The sequence below is a fragment of the Salvelinus namaycush genome, chromosome 11 (genome assembly GCF_016432855.1).
Source record: "Salvelinus namaycush isolate Seneca chromosome 11, SaNama_1.0, whole genome shotgun sequence".
Lineage (NCBI taxonomy): Eukaryota > Metazoa > Chordata > Actinopteri > Salmoniformes > Salmonidae > Salvelinus > Salvelinus namaycush.
In genome coordinates, this window is record NC_052317.1 from 27,472,465 (window position 1) to 27,494,254 (window position 21,790).

The 21,790-nt window shown below is 41.9% G+C and overlaps 1 protein-coding gene across 1 annotated transcript in view; it reads right to left on the reverse strand.

Moving 5' to 3' along the window:
- The window catches only part of LOC120055318 (adhesion G protein-coupled receptor L2-like), a 108,303-nt gene that overhangs the window by 69,841 nt on the left and 16,672 nt on the right, over positions 1-21,790 (reverse strand). Inside the window, exons 2-3 of the mRNA XM_039003194.1 lie at positions 10,685-10,898; positions 3-112 (exon numbers count right to left, since the gene is read on the reverse strand). Of these exons, the coding sequence (XP_038859122.1) occupies positions 3-112; positions 10,685-10,898 (324 nt within the window). The remainder of the gene's footprint in view (positions 1-2; positions 113-10,684; positions 10,899-21,790) is intronic.

Genomic DNA, 21,790 nt, shown 5'->3' on the forward strand with positions numbered 1-21,790 from the left:
ACTATATGGGACACATTCATACTGGACCTCTAGGTACTTGTAAGTGCCAGGACAAGGATCAGGGAAGACATCAGAGCCAGTCACAACCACACACTGAGTACGGTTGTTGCACCTGGGAAAAGATGGATCACAAACATTTCAGCAATGACACAAACTACTATAACATCCCCAGAGTGGTATTAGAATGAGAGAAACATGAATAATACATAGGCACTTCCCTCTTCTATCCACACACTCATTCAAATCCAGTGTGCAGTATTGCTGTGGTGAAGGATATGAAAATCCTATTAATCCGAGCAGGGCAGTAAATATACTGTACTGTTGATGCTATTAACAAGTTGAGGGAGGAAGAAGAATAAATAGAGGGAGATAAATAAAAGAGAGAAACAGTAAATAGATATAAAGAGAAACACATATACACACACAGTAGATAGATATAAAGAGGAATACAGACACAGCGTGGAAGAATTATGAAGAGTTGAGCTGAACACAGGTAGGGAGTATATTATGGGATGTTCATGTATATGAGATGAGAATATCAACCTTATCAGTTCCAGCCACTAAGCACCACTCACCCACACAAAGAGCAATTAAAATGTGCACAACAGGCGGCTGCAGAGGGTAATTGGCTGAAATGACTGTTTCTAGTGGGTCACTGGAAACACATAAGTCTCATCAAGTGAAAACCATGTACTGTTTATCAAGTGTTGCCCGTGTATTTGTTATGGGAGACTCCCTAGTCTTTGCTATGGGAGTTAGTTATTTGCCTCATAACTTGAAATGACCTTGGCTATGAAGTTTTATGTACTACTCTTAAAACTGTTACAACTGTGTGTGTTTGTGTTTTGTGAGTGAAAGATGGAGGGGGAGAGAGAGGGGAATAGAATAACTGATTTTGTGTAAATATAGGATGAAATTGGCCTCACTTCAATCAAGCTCTCTTGAGGCTGAGGGATTGAGAAGGCATAGCATCAACAGCAGCCGCAGAGGCATCCCAGCTAGCACTTTTGGTTCCTAGGAAGTTGTGAGAACGTATGTTTTTGGTTTCACATTGGATGTGGAAACGAAGCCATACGTTTCATGACCAGTAAAACGGAACGTTTTTTGAGGTTCTAAGAATAGAAGTGAAAATGTCTCATTTATTTTTATTAACCCTCTATGAACAGAAATGATCGGTTATTTGGAGGTTTTGAATAACTTCCTTAAAACTAACTGAATGTTTCAATAAGACTTAACTTTTTTTAAACTCCAAGCACAGATTGGACACTTCCATAGGCATTAATCATGCAAAAATGTATTTTCAGTGAGATTCTAACCTATAGTCTTTTGTTCTCCATCTATGGAATTAGTCCACTGCGTCACCAGGATGGAGCTAGCATGCCATGTTTTTTTACGCATACAAAGATCATTACAAAGATCAAGGTCATTTTAGTCTATTTAAACAGATACCATTTCAAAAGAAACAAGCACTCATTAAGATCAGGTGTGGTCAATTATTGGGGGCGGCTAACACACCTGAACACACTTAGAGAGGATAGAGAGATAGAGTATTGTTGTTGGTTCACTCTACTGTATCTCTACTAGAGGTCGACCGATTAATCAGAATGGACGATTAATTAGGGCCGATTTCATAAGTTTTCATAACAATCGGTAAATTAATTTTTTATTTGTTTATTTATTTATCCCACCTTTATTTAACTAGGCAAGTCAGTTAAGAACACATTCTTATTTTCAATGACGGCCTAGGAACGGTGGGTTAACTGCCTTGTTCAGGGGCAGAACGACAGATTTTTACCTTGTCAGCTCAGGGATTCAATCTTGCAACCTTACGGTTAACTAGTCCAACGCTCTAACCACCTGCCTCACGAGGAGCCCGCCTGTTATGCGAATGCAGTAAGAAGCCAAGGTAAGTTGCTAGCTAGCATTAAACTTATCTTATAAAAAAACAATCAATCATAATCACTAGTTATAACTACACATGGTTGATGATATTACTAGTTTATCTAGCGTGTCCTGCGTTGCATATAATCGATGCAGTGCGCATTCGCGAAAAAGGACTGTCGTTGCTCCATCGTGTATCTAACCATAAACATCAATGCCTTTCTTAAAATCAATACACAGAAGTATATATTTTTAAACCTGCATATTTAGCTAAAAGAAATCCAGGTTAGCAGGCAATATTAACCAGGTGAAATTGTGTCACTTCTCTTGCGTTCATTGCACGCAGAGTCAGGGTATATGCAACAGTTTGGGCCGCCTGGCTCATTGCGAACTAATTTGCCAGAATTTTACGTAATTATGACATAACATTGAAGGTTGTGCAATGTAACAGGAATATTTAGACTTATGGATGCCACCCATTAGATAAAATACGGAACGGTTCCATATTTCACTGAAAGAATAAACGTTTTGTTTTCGAGATGATAGTTTCCGGATTCGACCATATTAATGACCTACGGCTCGTATTTCTGTGTGTTATTATGTTATAATTAAGTCTATGATTTGATAGAGCAGTCTGACTGAGCGATGGTAGGCACCAGCAGGCTCGTAAGCATTCATTCAAACAGCACTTTCGTGCGTTTTGCCAGCAGCTCTTCGCAATGCTTCAAGCATTGTGCTGTTTATGACTTCAAGCCTATCATCTCCCGAGATTAGGCTGGTGTAACCGATGTGAAATGGCTAGCTAGTTAGCGGGGTGCGCGCTAATAGCGTTTCAAACGTCACTCGCTCTGAGACTTGGAGTAGTTGTTCCCCTTGCTCTGCATGGGTAATGCTGCTTCGAGGGTGGCTGTTGTCGATGTGTTCCTGGTTCGAGCCCAGGTAGCGGCGAGGAGAGGGATGGAAGCTATACTGTTACACTGGCAATACTAAAGTGCCTATAAGAACATCCAATAGTCAAAGGTATATGAAATACAAATGGTATAGAGAGAAATAGTCCTATAATTCCTATAATAACTACAACCTAAAACTTCTTACCTGGGAATATTGAAGACTCATGTTAAAAGGAACCACCAGCTTTCATATGTTCTCATGTTATGAGCAAGGAACTTAAACGTTAGCTTTCTTACATGCACATATTGGACTTTTACTTTCTTCTCCAACACTTTACTTTTGCAATATTTAAATCAAACTGAACATGTTTCATTATTTATTTGAGGCTAAATTGATTTTTATTGATGTATTATATTAAGTTAAAATAAGTGTTCATTCTGTATTGTTGTAATTGTCATTATTACAAATAAATTTAAAAACAAAATCGGCCAATTAATCGGTATCAGATTTTTTGGTCGTCCAATAATCGGTATCGGCGTTGAAAAATCATAATCGGTCGACCTCTAATCTCTATTTGCACATCATCATCTGCTCATTTATCACTCCGGTGTTAATCTGCTAAATTGTAATTCTTCGCTACTATGGCCTATTTATTGCCTACTTCCTCATGCCTTTTGCACACACTGTATATAGACTTTCTTTTTTTCTACTGTGTCATTGACTTGTTTATTGTGCTATTGGCTTGTTTATTGTTTATTCCATGTTATTCCATGTGTAACTCTGTGCTGTTGTCTGTCACACTGCTTTGCTTTATCTTGGCCAGGTCGCAGTTGTAAATGAGAACTTGTTCTCAACTAGCCTACCTGGTTAAATAAAGGTGAAATTTAAAAAAAAATAACTCCAGACCTGACTGACCTTGACCAGCACAAAAACATCCTGTTCTGTACTGCATGAGCATCGAATAGCCCCTGCGATATGCAACTTTTCAGGGACGTTAGGAACCAATATATACAGGCAGTTTGAAAAAGCTAGCCTTTGCTTTACTAACAGAAATTTGCATCCTGTAGCACAAACTCCAAAAAGTTATGGGACACTAAAGTTCATGGAGAATAAGAGCACCACCTCCCAGCTACCCACTGCACTGAGGCAAGGAAACAGTCACCACCGATAAATCTACGATAATCGAGAGATTCAACAAGTATTTTTCTACGGCTGGCCATGCTTTCCACCTGGCTACCCCTTTCCTGGTCAACAGCTCTGCACCCCCCACAGCAACTTGCCCAAGCCTCCCTCATTTCTCCTTCACCCAAATCCAGACAGCTGATGTTCTGAAAGAGCTGCAAAATCTGGACCCCTACAAATCAGCTGAGCTAGACAATCTGGACCCTCTCTAAAATGATCTGCCGCAATTGTTGCAACCCCTATTACTAGCCTGTTCAACCTCTCTTTTGTATCATCTGAGATCCCCAAAGTTTGGAAAGCTGCCACGGTCATCCCCCTCTTCAAAGAGGGAGACACTAGACCCAAACTGTTACAGACCTATATCTATCCTACCCTGCCTTTCTAAGGTCTTCGAACACCAAGTTAACAAACAGATCACCGACCATTTCGAATCCCACCGTACCTTCTCCACTATGCAATCTGGTTTCCGAGCAAGTCATGGGTGCACCTAAGCCACGCTCAAGGTCCAAAACGATATCATAACCGGCATCGGCATGTGTATTCATTGACCTAGCCAAGGCTTTCGACTGTCAATCACTGCATTCTTATCGGCAAGTTTCTCAAATAACTGCCTCGCCTGGTTCACCAACTACTTCTTAGATAGAGTTCAGTGTGTCAAATCGGATGTCCTGTTGTCCGGACCTCAGGCAGTCTCTATGGGGGTGCCACAGGGTTCAATTCTCGAGCCGACTCTCTTCTCTGTATACATCAATGATGTCGCTCTTGCACTGGTGATTCTCTGATCCACCTCTACGCAGACGACACCATTCTGTATACCTCTGGCCCTTCTTTGGACAGTGTGTTAACTAACCTCCAGACGAGCTTCAATGACATAAAACACTCCTTCCGTGGCCTCCAACTGCTCTTAAATGCAAGTAAAACTAAATGCATGCTCTTAAACCGATCGCTGCCCGAAACCGCCCGCCCCTCTAGCATCACTACTCTGGACGGTTCTGACTTAGAATATGTGGACAACTACAAATACCTAGGTGTCTGGTTAGACTGTAAACTCTTCTTCCAGACTCACATTAAGCATCTCCAATCCAAAATTAACCAAACCCACTGGCTCCAGGTCATCTATAAGCCTTTGCTAGGTAAAGCTCCACCTTATCTCAGCTCACTGGTCACCATAGCAGCACCCACCCGTAGCACGTGCTCCAGCAGGTATATTTCACTGGTCACCCCCAAAGCCAAATCCTCCTTTGGCCGCCTTTCCTTCCAGTTCTCTGCTACCAATGACTGGAATGAATTGCAAAAATCACTGAGGCTGGAGACTCATATCTCCCTCACTAACTTTAAGCATCAGCTATTTTTTTTCCCCTTTATTTAACTAGGCAAGTCAGTTAAGAACAAATTCTTATTTTCAATGACGGCCTAGAAACAGTGGGTTAACTGCCTTGTTCAGGGGCAGAGCAGCTTCCTGATCATTGCACCTGTACATAGCCCATCTGTAAATTACCCATCCAACTACCTCATCCCCATATTGATATTTATTTTATTTATATATTTTTTGCTTCTTTGCTCCCCAGTATCTCTACTTGCACATTCATCTTCTGCACATCTATCACTCCAGTGTTTATTTGCTAAATTGTAATTATTTTGCCCCTACGGCCCATTTACCTTACCTCCCTAATCTTACTTCATTTGCACACACTGTAAATAGACTTTTCTACTGTGATGACTGTACGTTTGTTTATTCCATATGTAACTCTGTGTTGTTGTTTGTGTCACACTGCTTTGCTTTATCTTGGCCAGGTCTCAGTTGTAAATGAGAACTTGTTCTCAACTGGCTTACCTGGTTAAATAAAGGTGACATAAAATGTATAAAAATAACAATTGTTGATGCTAAGAATGGAATGTATACGTTCTTATATACCATTCTGATTGTTAGTAATAAAAAATGTATGGAAAGTTTTCTTAACGTTCTCAGAATAATTTGAGAACATGACTTTAAATAGAACCATTGAACTTTTAGGAAACGTTATGTTAAAGTAATGAAATATCAAGAAAATTAAGTTAATTTCAAGCAAATCAAATTTTATTTCACATGCTTCGTAAACACCATGTGTAGACTTAGTCAAATGCTGCAAAAATATAATAACAAATATAAAAAGTGACAGGAGTAACAAAGTATGCATGTGTGCATGTTATGTGTGTGTGTGTTGGTGTATGTAGTGTGTGTGTATGTAGTGTGTGTGTGTGTGTTGGTGTGTGTGTGTGTATGTAGTGTGTGTGTATGTAATGTGTGTGTGTGTGTGTGTGTGTGTGTGTGTGTGTGTATGTAGTGTGTGTGTGTATGTAGTGTGTGTGTTAGGGGTGTCAGTCTAAGTATGTGTGAGTGTGTGGGTAGAGTCGGTGCAAGAGAGTTATTTAAAAAAAGGGGTCAATGCAGGTAGTCTGGGTAGCCATTTGATTAGCTATTTAGCAGTCTTGTTTAGCAGTCGTATGGCTTGGGGGTAGAAGCTTTCCAGGGTCCTGTTGGTTCCAGACTTGGTGGACTGGTACCGCTTGCCGTGCGGTAGCAGAGAGAAGAGTCTATGGCTTGGGTGGCTGGAGTCTGACCATTTTTTTCTTACTTCCTCTGACACCGCCTGGTATAGAGGTCCTAGATGGCAGGGAGCTCAGCCCCAGCGATGTACTAGGCCATAATCACCACCCTCTGTAGCACCTTGCAGTCGGGGGCCTTGCCAGTTGCCGTACCAAGCGGTGATGCAGCCAGTCAAGATGCTCTCAAATGGTGCAGCTGTAGAACGTTTTGAGGTTCTGAGGGCCCATGCAAAACCTTTTCAGCCTCCTGAGGGGAAGAGGCCCTGTCGTGCCCTGTTCTAAACTGTTTAGGTGTGTGTGGACCATGTGAATTCCTTAGTGATGTGGACACAGAGGAACTTGAAGCTCTCGACCCGCTCCACTACAGCCCCATCGATGTGGATGCTCGCCCCTCAGTTTCCTGTGGTCCACGATCAGCTCCTTTGTCTTACTGATGTTGAGGGAGAGGTTGTTGTCCTGGCACCACACTGCCACGTATCTGAACTCCTACTCCTATCGTCGTCGGTGATCAGTCCTGCCATGTGCTGAGAATGTTCCAAAGCCAAGCAACTATTCTGCACCATTCCCAGAAGGTTGTGGGATGGTTGTATGCAAAATAACCAGAGGACAACCACGCTCTCACCAAGCTCTAAGAAGTATGTGGCTCTCATAACGTTATGTGCTAGCTGGAAACAGTTATCCATTACAAAAAAAAGCTGAAAGAATTGCACACCGCTTAGTGATAAATATTTGAGAAGGTCAAATGCAAAGTCGTGCAAGTTGGACAGATCTCTCACAGAATCACAGCTGAAGCAGAAAGCCTAGCTGTCCCTCAAAAGCCAAAAAGGAGAGCTTTCAGTGTGACAGCCAAAGTAGAAATTAGGTTGTTATCAGACCTGCCATAAAACTTCCCTGCAGTGAACCAGTAACCTTGTAGGAAATCCATGTGTAGTTATAATTACGTACAGATAAGAAACACATACGTAAAATGCTAAGAGTTTATTAACCAGCCACTCGCTGCCTATTACTGCCTGCTTATAAGTATGTGATTAGCATTGAAATATTGGACAATTACGTCCAACTTATGTACGGTCGGTAGGCTAATAATTTTTTTTCTCCCATTACGTCTCCCTTGAATCATCTATTCTACAATAGCAGCCGGCAGATCATCCTCATCATCATCACCACCACAATGACATTACAGGAGATTTTTGGGGATGCAGACAAGACAGTGGCGTCTGATATGTGAGCTAGTCATCCAATCCCCTCCATCAGAAAATATTAATTATGAAAAATGTCATTATCCCCCGCCCAGGGCTATTACCCTGTCCTACTCTGAAGGGAGAAATAGCGATGACAGGGAAAGGGTGTGAAAACCCCTACAGACCTTTCCTTGCAATTAATCTGTAAACTAGCTTGCTACCGTTTTATGTTTTTCTCCTCCAATGACACCAGAAATTATGAAACCAAAGAAGTTAATTTATAGACATGACTCATGTGTTAACACTAATTTCTCTACTTTGAAACAGTGATTATTTTCACGTATCATATTTGTGTGGTTTTTGTTTATGACCAATTGGCTGATGAGTTCTTGTTAATTTTTCAAATACTTAGTAAACCCATAGTGGCATCCATGGTCACAGACAAATCCCCACCATCATTTTTCTCTTCTTATGAGGTGTATTTATCTCCATTGTTTCAGCCAGCATGCGTCATAGGCAATCACAACTGTTTCCAGGAGTTTCACTCCATTGTCATAATCAGTGGTTTAAAGTTTGTATCTGTACATTTTTTGACAAGCTGAACATATCGAAAAAGAAAATACTTCTGCATTTCCTGCTGTGTAAACACTTTGCAAATAGGCTCACGATAACTCCTGGTAAAGTTGGGCAGCGATATTCAGAGCTTAAATAGCCAAATTGATTAGTTACAGGTATCAGGACTAATAAAGCCAATGCAACAGCCTGCTTTACAAATGGTGGGCCTACCACATGGATGGGCATTCATACAATTCCATTGTGGGCCAACATGGTAGGCTACACCCCAGTACATTTACATTTACATTTAAGTCATTTAGCAGACGCTCTTATCCAGAGCGACTTACAAGTTGGTGCATTCACCTTATGATATCCAGTGGAACAACCACTTTACAATAGTGCATCTAACTCTTTTAAGGGGGGGGGGGGGTTAGAAGGATTACTTTATCCTATCCTAGGTATTCCTTAAAGAGGTGGTGTTCTCTACTTTGTACGCATGAGCCGACGTCTTTTGGACGTCTTTTTTTTTGTCCTGGCAGACCGGACATATTTTTTGGGTGTTTTACAAACGGTAGGCTTACCACATAGATGGCTATTCATAAAATAAAATTTCAGGCAACACTGTAGGCTACACCTCTGTAAGCATGGGCCGATGCTTTTTGGACGTCTTTTTTTGGTGCAGTCCGGACCGGCCTTGATTTCCACATCCACGGACATTGGTTTTTGGTCCGGACCAAATCTGAAACAATCAGACATCTATGTTTGGTTCAGATTTTGTCCGGTCTGGACCGGCCTTGATTTTGGACAAATATAGACATTTATAAATTACGTCTTTTCAACTTTCATTCAAACTAAATACAAGCCTGATTTCAACATCTGGAAAATACAATTTTCAACTTTGATTCAAAACTGAAAATGAACCTGATTTCAACGTCTGGAAAAAATTCCTTTTCAACATCCTGGAAAAAATGTATTTTAAACCTACAGAAAATGCTTATTTTCACCTTTCATTCAGAACCTAAATTGAACATAACTTAAACACCAGAAAAATACGTCTTTTCAATGTCATTTTGCTTACTGGGACTATTCTAGTTTTGTGGAGGCAGCATTTTTTTTGTCTCACCTAGGGTGGCAGAACGGGAAGAACCGGTCCTGTCCGTGTGTAATGGACAGTATAGTAATACTGTATAGTAATACTTTTTGCCGCCTGTTGGCCTGCAGAACTATTGTTATGAAAATGTGTATTCATTAATGGAAAGTAAACCTGCTTTGAGGATAAGCCAGGAATGTTTAAGATGTTTATTTAGACGGAATATGCAAATGTGGATACAATGAAGATGTCTGTTACGTGATTTAATATGCCATATTTGGGTAAAGAGCTCCATGGTTAATGGTATGGTCCATAGTGAGGGGCTATAGGCATAAAGGTACCTGTGCAACCGGTGTAATGTTCTAGCTCTAGTATGTAAGCTGTGTGGGGAGGCCGTCCATAGCCTGGTATACCCCAACCTGCTACAGTATAGATGGTTTGACAGGGTAGGCCTGACTTCATTTAGATTCCAACCGGTATTTTGAGTCTGTTCATTTTGTAAATACCTTTGTAGATTATGTAAATATTAATTGAATTTCGTCATTCAACTGGAACCACCTTTCACTGTTAATAAACTGGACACTATTGTGCACCTGATCCTGCTGCCTCCTGCTACTTATTGACCTTAAGGCTGCTCCAACATCCGGTCCGTACGACATGGGGTCCTTAAATACACACCGCCGGGCTGGGGCCGGCACAACAGCAGAGTTAAAGTGATGAATGCAGCCTAGTGACTGTACTGTAGCTAAATGCCCTGGGAAAGTGTTACTAATATAAATGGTATTATAAGGGGGAAGGGTTATTGCTCAGGGCGTTGGGCTGGGCCGTGTCAATGTTGGAAAAAAGAAGCCAAATGTTCATGTGACTCTTTGGGTCCTTTTGAGACAGACCGGCTGGCTGGCTGACTGATTGTGCAGCTGCAGTGGTACTGGTGCAGGAATGCATAGACCATATGGTCTAGGGTTGCTACTAATGACCCCCTGTCCAGTTTTTAAAGTCTAGAGTTTCACAACAATACCCCCCAAAAACCATCTGATTACTGAAAGACAGGGAGGTGTGGGTAAACTGTCTGTTTTTTTGTCCGCAAGTTGAGAAGGTGACAAAAACGCTAGTTTATTAGGGTTACCACCCAAACCAAAACCACTTGTTTTCATTTGCAAGTTGTGGATCCAGAATTACTAGACTGGACTCTAGAATATCGTGCCACCACACATCCATAACTAACTCCAGGTTGTATTTGTGTAACGAGACCTCTCTGTTCTATAACCTTTGAAATACAATATTCTAGGCCTTGGGTGAGGTAACAGTTGACTCTTACCTTTGTGATATGATCTTGTAGGCATCGGGGAGGTAGCAGTTGATGTTCTCCATCTGGAACGGGTCGGCGTCGCAGATCTTGTCGTCCGTGCGGCCGTAGTTGGCCGTCTCGATCATGATGACATCAGCACCGGGGCAGCGGAGATCAATGGCGTAGCCCTCGCAAGAGAGCTCTCTTCTGACCAAGCCAAACGGCAGAGCGGCACGACTGAATCCTGTGAGAGAGGAAGGATGGAGGGAGAGAGAGGGGGAGAGAGAAAGAAAAATTAAGACATTAGTACAAAACTATAATTACCAATTTCTCTACGGTCTCGTTTTCTGGCAAAGATATCACATCAAAGTCGAAGCATATCTGAAGTTATATAGTCATCGTATAAAAGTCAAATGTAACAACCTAGGGAACAAATTCAAATACACCAAAACACAAAACTATAAATACACAGGACCATAGTTCAACTAAGTTTGAATGGTTTGTTTCGACAATGGGGCACAAGCTCCCTCATTAGATTTTTGGTTTATGTGTTCTGTTTTTCTATCAGTAGAGCAACAGGCAGAAAAGAGCCTGAATCTACCAGCAGCAGCATGGTGTAATTTAATCAATTTTACAGTGCCAACGATCGAAGACGGGACTGTTTGGAGTCCACAGAGGAGAAAGAATCTATACATGGAGCTCAGCAGATGTGAACACCAGCCAAATAGTGGTGCTTTGGGGAAAATGTACTATTTAGCTAAATGTTTGCACCCCCATCAACAAATCACATTGAAAAGGATTTTCACCCTTGCTTTTTTACCTAAAAACAATAAAACCTCAAGCCAAAATACATTGAAAGTACAAATAGATATATTTTGAAAAAGAAAAAGGTCATCAACAATGAAATCTAGGGATGCGCGATATATCGGTAAGCATATCGGAATCGGCCGATATTAGCTAAACATGCCAACATCGGCCTGATGTTGAGTTTAACGCCAAAAGCTGATGTCAAAGCTGACGTGCATACCTATATAACGTAGGTAGATGACGTAATGATGCCACAAAAAAATATTGCGCTACACGTGCAACACAGCATTCCTAACCGAAGTACAATGTCTGCTGTGTGGATCGAGCAGTCATTTGAAAGAGTAAGAACATTTCAGCGAGACAACTCAAAGGCGAAATCCATTAACCTCAAGATAATAGAATGCATTGCTCTTGACAATCAACCGTTCTCTGTCGTGGTCGAGCCCCGGTACATACTACCGGAGTTACAGTATTGTTGTAACTCACATCCATGAGCTACTTGCTATGAGCGTCACTGCTATTAGCTTCACGACTGACATTTGGACCAGCGATGTCAGCCCCATGACCATTATGAGTCTGACAGCACAGTGGGTCCACGAGGATTTCCTACTGAGGAAAGATGAATTACATGCTTAAGAATGTGCTTGTTCTCATCCCGCTGCTGCCATTTCAATAGCATTTGAGAACATGTTTGAAACTTGTAAACATGAACACTCCTAGCTCCATTCAAGCAACTGACTCGAGAAAAAAGCTCAACTATGTCTGCAGCAGACGTGATACCCTGTCATGTCATTGAAACGCCTGCTCAACAAAAATGCCAACACAGAACGGCAGGTTAACTTGGAAAAGTACTCTACTAGAGGCTGTGAACAAGCGATTCGGTGGCATTCTCTCCGAACCTCTACTGTGTTGCCCCCATGCTCAATACTAGGTACAAGGACCACTACTTCGATGCAGACAAGAAACAGGGTTAACGTGAAATGTTAGACACAGCTGGACAAGATGGAAATGAACACAGTGACAGTGCACACCGAGGAAGAGAGGCCACAGACAGACAGAGGTGAAACTTCACCGCTTGACATGTATGATGAAATCCTGGATGAGACTGAACAAATGAACAACGAAACAGCACAGCAAGTGAAAGAAATAGGTTTTGATTATGTTTTACTGGTAATGGGGACATACAGTTGAAGTCAGAAGTTTACATACACTGAGTTTGGAGTGATTAAAACTCGTTTATCAACCACTCCACAAACTTCTTGTTAACAAACTATAGTTTTGACAAGTCGGTTAGGACATATACTTCGTGCATGACACAAGTAATTTTTACAACAACTGTTTATAGACAGATTATTTCACTTATAATTCACTGTATCACAATTCCAGTGGGTGAGAAGATTACATACATTATGTTGACTGTGCCTTTAAACAGCTTGGAAAATTCCAGAAAATTATGTCATGGCTTTAGAAGCTTCTGATAGGCTAATTGACATCATTTGAGTCAATTGGAGGTGTACCCGTGGATGTATTTCAAGGCCTACCTTCAAACTCAGTGCCTCTTTGCTTGACATCATGGGAAAATCAAAAGAAATCAGCCAAGACCAATTGCAGACCTCCACAAGTCTGGTTCATCCTTGGGAGCAATTTCCAAATGCCTGAAGGTACCACGTTCATCGGTACAAACAAAAGTACCCAAGTATAAACACCATGGGACCACGCAGCCGTCATACCGCTCAGGAAGGAGACGCGTTCTGTCTCCTAGAGATGAACGTACTTTGGTGCAAAAAGTGCAAATCAATCCCAGAACAACAGCAAAGGACCTTGTGAAGATGCTGGAGGAAACGGGTACAAAAGTATCTATATCCACAGTAAAACGAGTCCTATATCGACATAACCTGAAAGGCCGCTCAGCAAGGAAGAAGCCACTGCTCCAAAACCTCCATAAAAAAGCCAGACTACGGTTTGCAACTGCACATGGGACAAAGATTGTACTTTTTGGAGAAATGTCCTCTGGTCTGATGAAACAAAAATAGAACTGTTTGGCCATAATGACCATCGTGAAGCACGGGGGTGGCAGCATCATGTTGTGGGGGTGCTTTGCTGCAGGAGGGACTGGTGCACTTCACAAAATAAATGGCATCATGAGGAGGAAAATTATGTGGATATATTGAAGCAACATCTCAAGACATCAGTCAGGAAGTTAAAGCTTGGTCGCAAATGGGTCTTCCAAATGGACAATGACCCCAAACATACTTCCAAAGTTGTGGCAAAATGGCTTAAGGACAACAAAGTCAAGGTATTGGTGTGGGCATCACAAAGCCCTGACCTCAAAATGTGTGGGCAGAACTGAAAAAGCAAGGAGGCCTACAAACCTGACTCAGTTACACCAGCTCTGTCAGGAGGAATGGGCCAAAATTCACCCAACTTATTTTGGGAAGCTTGTGGAAGGCTACCCAAAACGTTTGACCCAAGTTAAACAATTTAAAGGCAATACTACCAAATACTAATTGAGTGTATATAAACTTGAAGAATTAAATAAAAGCTGAAATAAATAAATCTCTATTATTCTGACATTTCACATTCTTAAAATAAAGTGGTGATCCTAACTGACCTAAAACTAGGATTAAACGTCAGTAATTGTGAAAAACTGAGTTTACATGTATTTGGCTAACGTGTATGTAAACTTCCGACTTCAACTGTACGCAAATGCCAACAAAATAATTTTTTGATCTGTGTGTGTGTTTCAACTATTTAACTGCACTAGAATGCTTAAAAAGGCTGCTAAGATTTTAAATATCGGTTATCGGTATCGTTTTGGTTTTTTGGCAAGGAAAATATCGGATAGTCTCATATCGGTGCATCACTAATGAAACCCATTAATTATGTATTCAAACTTTGAAGCACATACAAGTTGCAGTTTATTTTGAGGCAATCAAAGAAAAGTCTTCAATTTCCAGAAATGCAACTGGTGTTCCACTAAAGAACTAAGTTTGAGGCAGTAGCACTGCGTGAACTGTCAATAATCACTGTTGTCCGTGGCAACAGTGTGCCTCCCCAAGTGGCCAGCTGCCATTTGTGTTTTCTGCCACTGCACTACTCTCCTAATTAGTCTCTCCATTCAGCATGTTACCTTCTCAGCACTCTCATTGGCTCCTTGGCATTGTCATGTAATAACACAAACCACCCCAGGTTCGCTTGCACACGCCTGCTAATTGCACCGACACCGACACCGACACACACACACACACACACACACACACACACTTTTGACACCCAGGGCCTGACGCAATTAGCAATTGTTTGAACGGATGGCTCAAAGTTGAAGGGATTTCGGCTTGAAATTCTTACTGCCCTGAGACACCGACCTTGGCTCAAACGTCTGTCTGTCTGCTTGTCATAATCTAGCCTGTAGTGGTGCCTGCCTTGTTCTATTATAATGCTATTCTGTGTCGGTCCACAAATGTCACAGACAAACACTGACGAGTGTCGAGCAAGGTTTGAATACAAACATGGATATAAAGCACCTGTAAGCCACAAAATGAGAAATTCTGAGGACTTGGAGGCACCAACCAGCTCTCAATAAGAAAATGCCTTATGTATTAACCACTTTACAAAATAATGCTATGGATTTTCATACAAGACTACTTCAGAGATACACACACACACACACACACACACATCCGTTCAAAAGTTTGATGTAACTTAGAAAGTGTAGACATTGTTAATGTTGTAAATGACTATTATAGCTGGAAAGGGCTGATTTTTCATGGAATACCTACATAGGCGCACATAGGCCCATTATCAGCAACCATCACTCCCAATGGCACGTTGTGTTAGCTAATCCAAGTTGATCATTTTAAAAGGCTAATTGATCATTAGAAAACCCTTTTGCAATTACGTTAGATTACAGCTGAAAACTGTGGAGCTGATTAAAGAAGCAATAAAACTGGCCTTCTTTAGACTAGTTGAGTATCTGGAGCATCAGCATTTGTTTGATTACAGGCTCAAAATGGCCAGAAACAAAGACCTTTCTTCTGAAACTCGTCAGTCTATTCTTGTTCTGAGAAATGAAGGCTATTCCATGCGAGAAATTTAAAAGAAACTGAAGATCTCGTACAACGCTGTGTACTACTCTCTTCACAGAACAGCGCAAACTGGCTCTAACCAGAATAGAAAGAGTGGGAAGCCCCGGTGCACAACTGAGCAGGAGGAAAAGTACGTTAGTGTCTAGTTTGAGAAACAGACGCCTCACAAGTCCTCAACTGGCAGCTTCATTAAATAGTACCCGCAAAACACCAGTCTCAACGTCAACAGTGAAGAGGCGACCCCCGGGATGCTGGCCTTCTAGGCAGAGTTGCAAAGAAAAAGACATGGGGTATTCTTTGTAGATCGATGAGGAAAGCTTTTAAATTTAATAAATTTTAGAATCAGGCTGTAACGTAACAAAATGTGGAAAAAGTCAAAGGGTCTGAATACTTTACGAATGCACTGTATATCAGTGCCTTCAAAAAGTATTGAAATCCCTTGACTTACAACATTTTGTTGTGTTCCAGCCGGAATTCAAAATTAATTAAATATATACAGTACCAGTCCAAAGTTTGGACACACCGACTCATTCAAGGGTTTTTATTTTTTACTCTTTTCTACATTGTAGAATAATAGCGAAGACATCAAAACTATGAAATAACACATATGGAATCATGTTCAAATCAAATATATTTTATATCTGATATTCTTCCAAGAAGCCATCCTGTGCCTTGATGACAGCTTCGCACACTCGTGGCATTCTCTCAACCAGCTTCATGAGGTAGTCACCTGGAATGCATTTCAATTAACAGGTGTGCAGTGTTAAAAGCTAATTTGTGGAATTTCTTTCCTTTATGTGTTTGAGCCAATCAGTTGTGTTGTGACAAGGTAGGGGTGGAAGATGGTATTTTACCAATAAGGCTAAGTCCATATTATGGCAAGAACAGCTCAAATAAGCACAGAGAATCGATAGTCCATTTCTTTAAGACACGAAGGTCAGTCAATACGGAAGATTTCAAGAACTTTGAAAGTTTCAAGTCAAGTGCTATGATGAAACTGGCTCTCATGAGGACCGCCACAGGAAACAAAGACCCAGTGTTACCTCTGCTGCAGAGGATAAGTTCATTAGAGTTACCAGCCTTAGAAATTGTAGCCCAAATAAATGCTTCGCAGAGTTCAAGTAACAGACACACCTCAACATCAACTGTTCAAAGTAGACTGTAAGAATCAGGCCTTTATGGTCCAATTGATGCAAAGAAACCACTACTGAAGGACACCAATAAGAAGAAGAGACTTGCTTGGGCCAAGAAACATGAGCAATGGACATTAGACTGGTGGAAATCTGTTTTTTGGTCTGATGAGTCCAAATTTGAGATTTTTGGTTCCAACCGCCGTGTCTTTGTGAGACGCAGAGTAGGTGAACGGATGATCTCCACATGTGTGGTTCCCACCGTGAAGCATGCAGGAGGAGGTGTGATGGTGGTTTGCTGGTGACACTGTCAGTGATGTATTTAGAATTCAAGGCACACCTAACCAGCATGGCTACCACAGCATTCTGTCATCCCATCTGGTTTGCGCTTAGTGGGACTCTCATTTGTTTTTCTACAGGACAATGACCCAACACACCTTCAGGCGGTGTAAGGGATATTTAACCAAGAAGGAGAGTGATGGAGTGCTGCATCAGATGACCTGGCCTCCACAATCACCCGACCTCAACCCAATTGAGATGGTTTGGGATGAGTTGAACCGCAGAGTGAAGGAAAAGCAGCCAACAAGGGCTCAGCATATGTCGGAACACCTTCAAGACTGTTGGAAAAGCATTCCAGGGAAGCTGTTTGAGAGAATGCCAAGAGTGTGCAAAACTGTCATCAAGGCAAAGGGTGGCTACTTTGAAGAATCTCAAATATAAAACATATTTTGATTTGTTCAACCCTTTTTTGTTACTACATGATTCCATGTGTGTTATATCCTCGTTTGAGGTCTTCACAATTTTTCTACAATGTGCAAAATAGTAAAAAATAAACAAAAACCCTTACGTAGGTGTGTCCAAACTTTTGACTGGTACTGTACGTACCATTGAGGGTTGTATGTTCATTCCATCTAGTCCAACTAACTGAAACAACCACTGTAATTATCCATATACCCTTTATTTCATGAGAAGCCTGTCCAGAATAGTGAATGATGAAACACAGAGCGTGCGGCTTCAACTTTACCACAAAGACTAATGAACAGGTTCCGCGGCCATTCCTCATGGAGGGAGTGACAGCTTTATCACACTGGCTACAGAAAGCAGACATAAATAATGCATTTCATGGGTTTTTAGAGTTTCTCAATGGAGAAACCCTCCTTTGAGCAGACTGTAGCTAGCTTTCCCCTTCACTGTATTTCCCCTCCCTTCCCTTCTGTCCACCAGCTTGCTATAGGCTATCTATCAGGGCACTATATGGTCTGATCACACACAGCTGCTATCAATTGAGGCCTAGCAATTGATTAAGCCTGGGGCTCGCTTGCCTCCTCCCCGGTACTGTATAGATACATCTGGTCATAGGGCAACAATATATCAATTAAGGGGGAGTATCTTGACTGTCAGGGAGCCCACAAGGACAAATTGTTGTGTCCCCTGGCTCTCTTCAGATAGCATGGATCTCATTAATGACCGTCTTACTTCCTGGTAATTGGACACATACGACAAATCTTTCCCAAAATATAATAATTTGAGAAAATAATTTTGTTTTCCTTTAGGGGACAATAATGGAATAAAAACATTATTTGCTTCTGTTTGAGAACTGCACATCATGTTCCTTCAATAAATCATTAGATCCAAGCGTTCGCAATACAATGAAGTGAACAGTTAGGGAACAGTTGTACTTTACAACGTAGCCATTTTTAGGAACATCAATCTTATTCAAAGTAAAAATGAGACAGAGGTTTGCACAGGGGGATGAAAAAAATGGTGTGCATGATGTGTTGAGGAAGTGTGAAAGGCTTTTTATCTCATGGCTCCATGTAGCTTTGTTTGACTGCTCTGCTACAACTTTGCAGTGGTAGGAAAATAACTGCCACAGGACACAAGCACGTTGGGCAGCCAGCTGCAGTTCAGAAGACGGGAGGGAAAATCGATAGCACATTTTCTGTGTGTAAAAAAGAACGAAGCAAGTCTACCTCCCTCTTTATTGGTCCTTCAGACTAACATTAAATCCTCCTACGGCTGCATCTAGCAGGCCAGTAAATCCAGTCAATAATATATTTTATACAACGGGTGGGTCTAATCCTGGATGCTGATTGGTTAAAACCGCATTCCAGCCAGTGTCTATTCCACAAGTTACCACCGGCTAAATCTATGACGTTAAAATGCCTATTTACTGTTCCATCTCACTGCGCAATCCACTGTCTCATCAACCCAGCCAGGCAATTTATAAACTTGATCTCCACTATAAAAAGCATCTAGACATTCTCACATTTATTTTAGACTAGCATTTGATTTTCAACAGCGGAAATTTGTATGAACCTTGCTGTCTGTCTCTGACATTTGTAAAATTGCTTCAGTGTTGAAATTTGATCCCCAGCTGTCCCATAGTATTTTCTCCCCAATTTCACAGTATCCAATTGGTAGTTACAGTCTTGTCTCATTGCTGCAACGCCCATACGGACTCGGGATAGGCAAAGGTCGAGAGCCGTGCGTCTTCTGAAACACAACCCAACCAAGCCGCACTGCTTCTTGACACAATGCCCACTTAACCTGGAAGCCAGCCGCACCAACGTGTCGGAGGAAACACCGTACACCTGGCGACCGTGTCAGCGTGCACTGCGCCCAGCCCGCCACAGGAGTCGCTAGTGCGTGATGGGAAAAGGACATCCCTGCCGGCCAAACCCTCCCCCAAGTCGGACGATGCTGGGCCAATTGTGAGCCGCCCCATGGGTCTCCCGGTCGCGGCCGGCTGCTAGAGAGCCTGGACTCGAACCCAGAATCTCTAGTGGCACAGCTAGCACTGACGCAGTGCTATAGACACTCGGGAGGCCGTCCCATAGTAATGAACGTGTCGAGACAGACAGACAGGCAGCTTTTCTCAGCCAGTCGAAATCATGAATCAGCTGGCATAATGTTTTTGGATATATACAAAGAAATGTCAATAGAAAACAAGCCAAACTAAATGAAATGCAGCAAGTTTGCTGTCTTCAGTTTGAAGTGATTGTGTTACCTGTGTTGTTGGCTAGCTCCTCTAAACAGCAGTGTCATGACAAGAGAGCACATTTTCTATGCCAGGCCAAATCATGGATCATTAGCTCATTACTATGGATGTATCCAAATAAATGTCACTAGAAAACAGCTTAAACAAACTCAAATGCAGATACTTTGCTGTTATTCTTGCAGCAATGTTTGACCTGATGAAGTTCGCTGTACTTGGCTAGCTAGCAAGCAAGGAATAAGAACGTTGCCAGCCAGTACGGCAATGGAACATTTAGAACGAACGACTGGGTCACATACATAGATACAGAACACAAAGACTTAGCAGACTTAGTGACTGGGTCGCGTCCATGGTAACCAAACCGATAGAACGAACAACCAGCCGGCTTGGGTAGCAACCTTAGACTTGTGTCGGAACTATATCTCGTGGAAGGATGAAACAGTATGAATAAATGAATCAAAAAAAATTGGGGGGTGAAAATATGTCAATCATTATTTGAATATGTTGGTAACATATTGTATAGACTTGCACAGTGGTTGCCATGGAGATGCCATTGAGCATTCTATATTTAAGTGATAATGGCCTAGAGCCGGTGTTTGGAGGACATATTGCCACGGTTTACCGGCCCTCGACGAACAACACCCATGCCATTATATACTCCAAACACCGGCTTCTCTGGCATTATCACTTAAATATAGAATGCTCAATCGAATCGCCATGGCAACCATTGTGCAAGTCTACTCTGTCCCATAATTGACTGTGATCCCTTACTCCTGGCCCTGTTGACACAACGCCTTATCAAGCATTCTGGTCAGTGACTGACTGACTGACTTGGGGGGGGGTAGGCTTTTCAGATTCCTCCCCCTGACCAGCCAACGGTAAGCCTGCTATTGAGCTGCTGAGCAGCCAGGCGGGGCCAATACTGGCTCACAATGTGTTGCATTCTGAGAGTGTGGAGTCCCTCTTCTCTTCTTTTCGGTCCGCACCCTATAATTCAATGGCAACAATCCCTTCCATAATACATATTTTGTTTTCTATCAACACCCTTGAAATTGTAAGTGGCACTGAGGCTCAGATGGGTGCAGAATACAGGCCCAGTCTGTGGCGCGCTGCCATCGTCTTCATGCTTTTAAAACCCAGAGAATAAAAGAGAGAGAAAAAAAAAATCTACAGAATTGGGGTTTTGGCCAACTGGGGAGCAGTTTAGAGCAGCAGACATGACACACAGTACACAGTCACAGTCATGTTTAGCCCCTTATCCTAACCCCTTCATTTCTTAGCATTGTTTTGTCCTTTAAAAGGCCTATCCAATACAACCTTAGAACCTCTGAAGTTAAGTCCCCTATTTAGAGGACTTTAAGCGATTCTGGACTTGTTACGACTGACATTTCAGTTTACAAAGCGCTGTGAACTTCGCAGGATCCAGTGCCTTAATGCCGATTTATGCTTGATACGGCAATGCTGTCTGGAGGTTCCGTATGGAAGGTGTGATGCAATGCAGAGCCTCCGGAGGCTTGCGGAGGCCAAATCAACCTCTGTACAGTAATACCGTGTGCCTCCCAAACTCTTTAACAATGCGGAGGGCTCCATATACAGTTGAAGACGGAAGTTTACATACACCTTAGCCAAATACATTTAAACTCAGTTTCACAATTCCTGACATTTAATCCTAGTAAAAATTCCCTGTCTTAGGTCAGTTAGGAGCGACACTTTATTTTAAGAATATGAAATGTCAGAATAATAGTAGAGAGAACGATTTATTTCAACTTTTATTTCTTTCATCACATTCCCAGTGGGTCAGAAGTTTACATACACTCAATTAGTATTTGGTAGCATTGCCTTTAAACTGTTTAACTTGGGTCAAACGTTTTGGGTAGCCTTCCACAATAAGTTGGATGAATTTTGGCCCATTCGTCCTGACAGAGCCGGTGTAACTGAGTCAGGTTTGTAAGGCCTCCTTACTCGCACACGCTTTTTCAGTTCTGCCCACAAATGTTCTATGGGATTGAGGTCAGGGCTTTGTGATGGCCACTCCAATACCTTGACTTTGTTGTCCTTAAGCCATTTTGCCACAACTTTGGCAGTATGCTTGGGGTCATTGTCCATTTGGAAGACC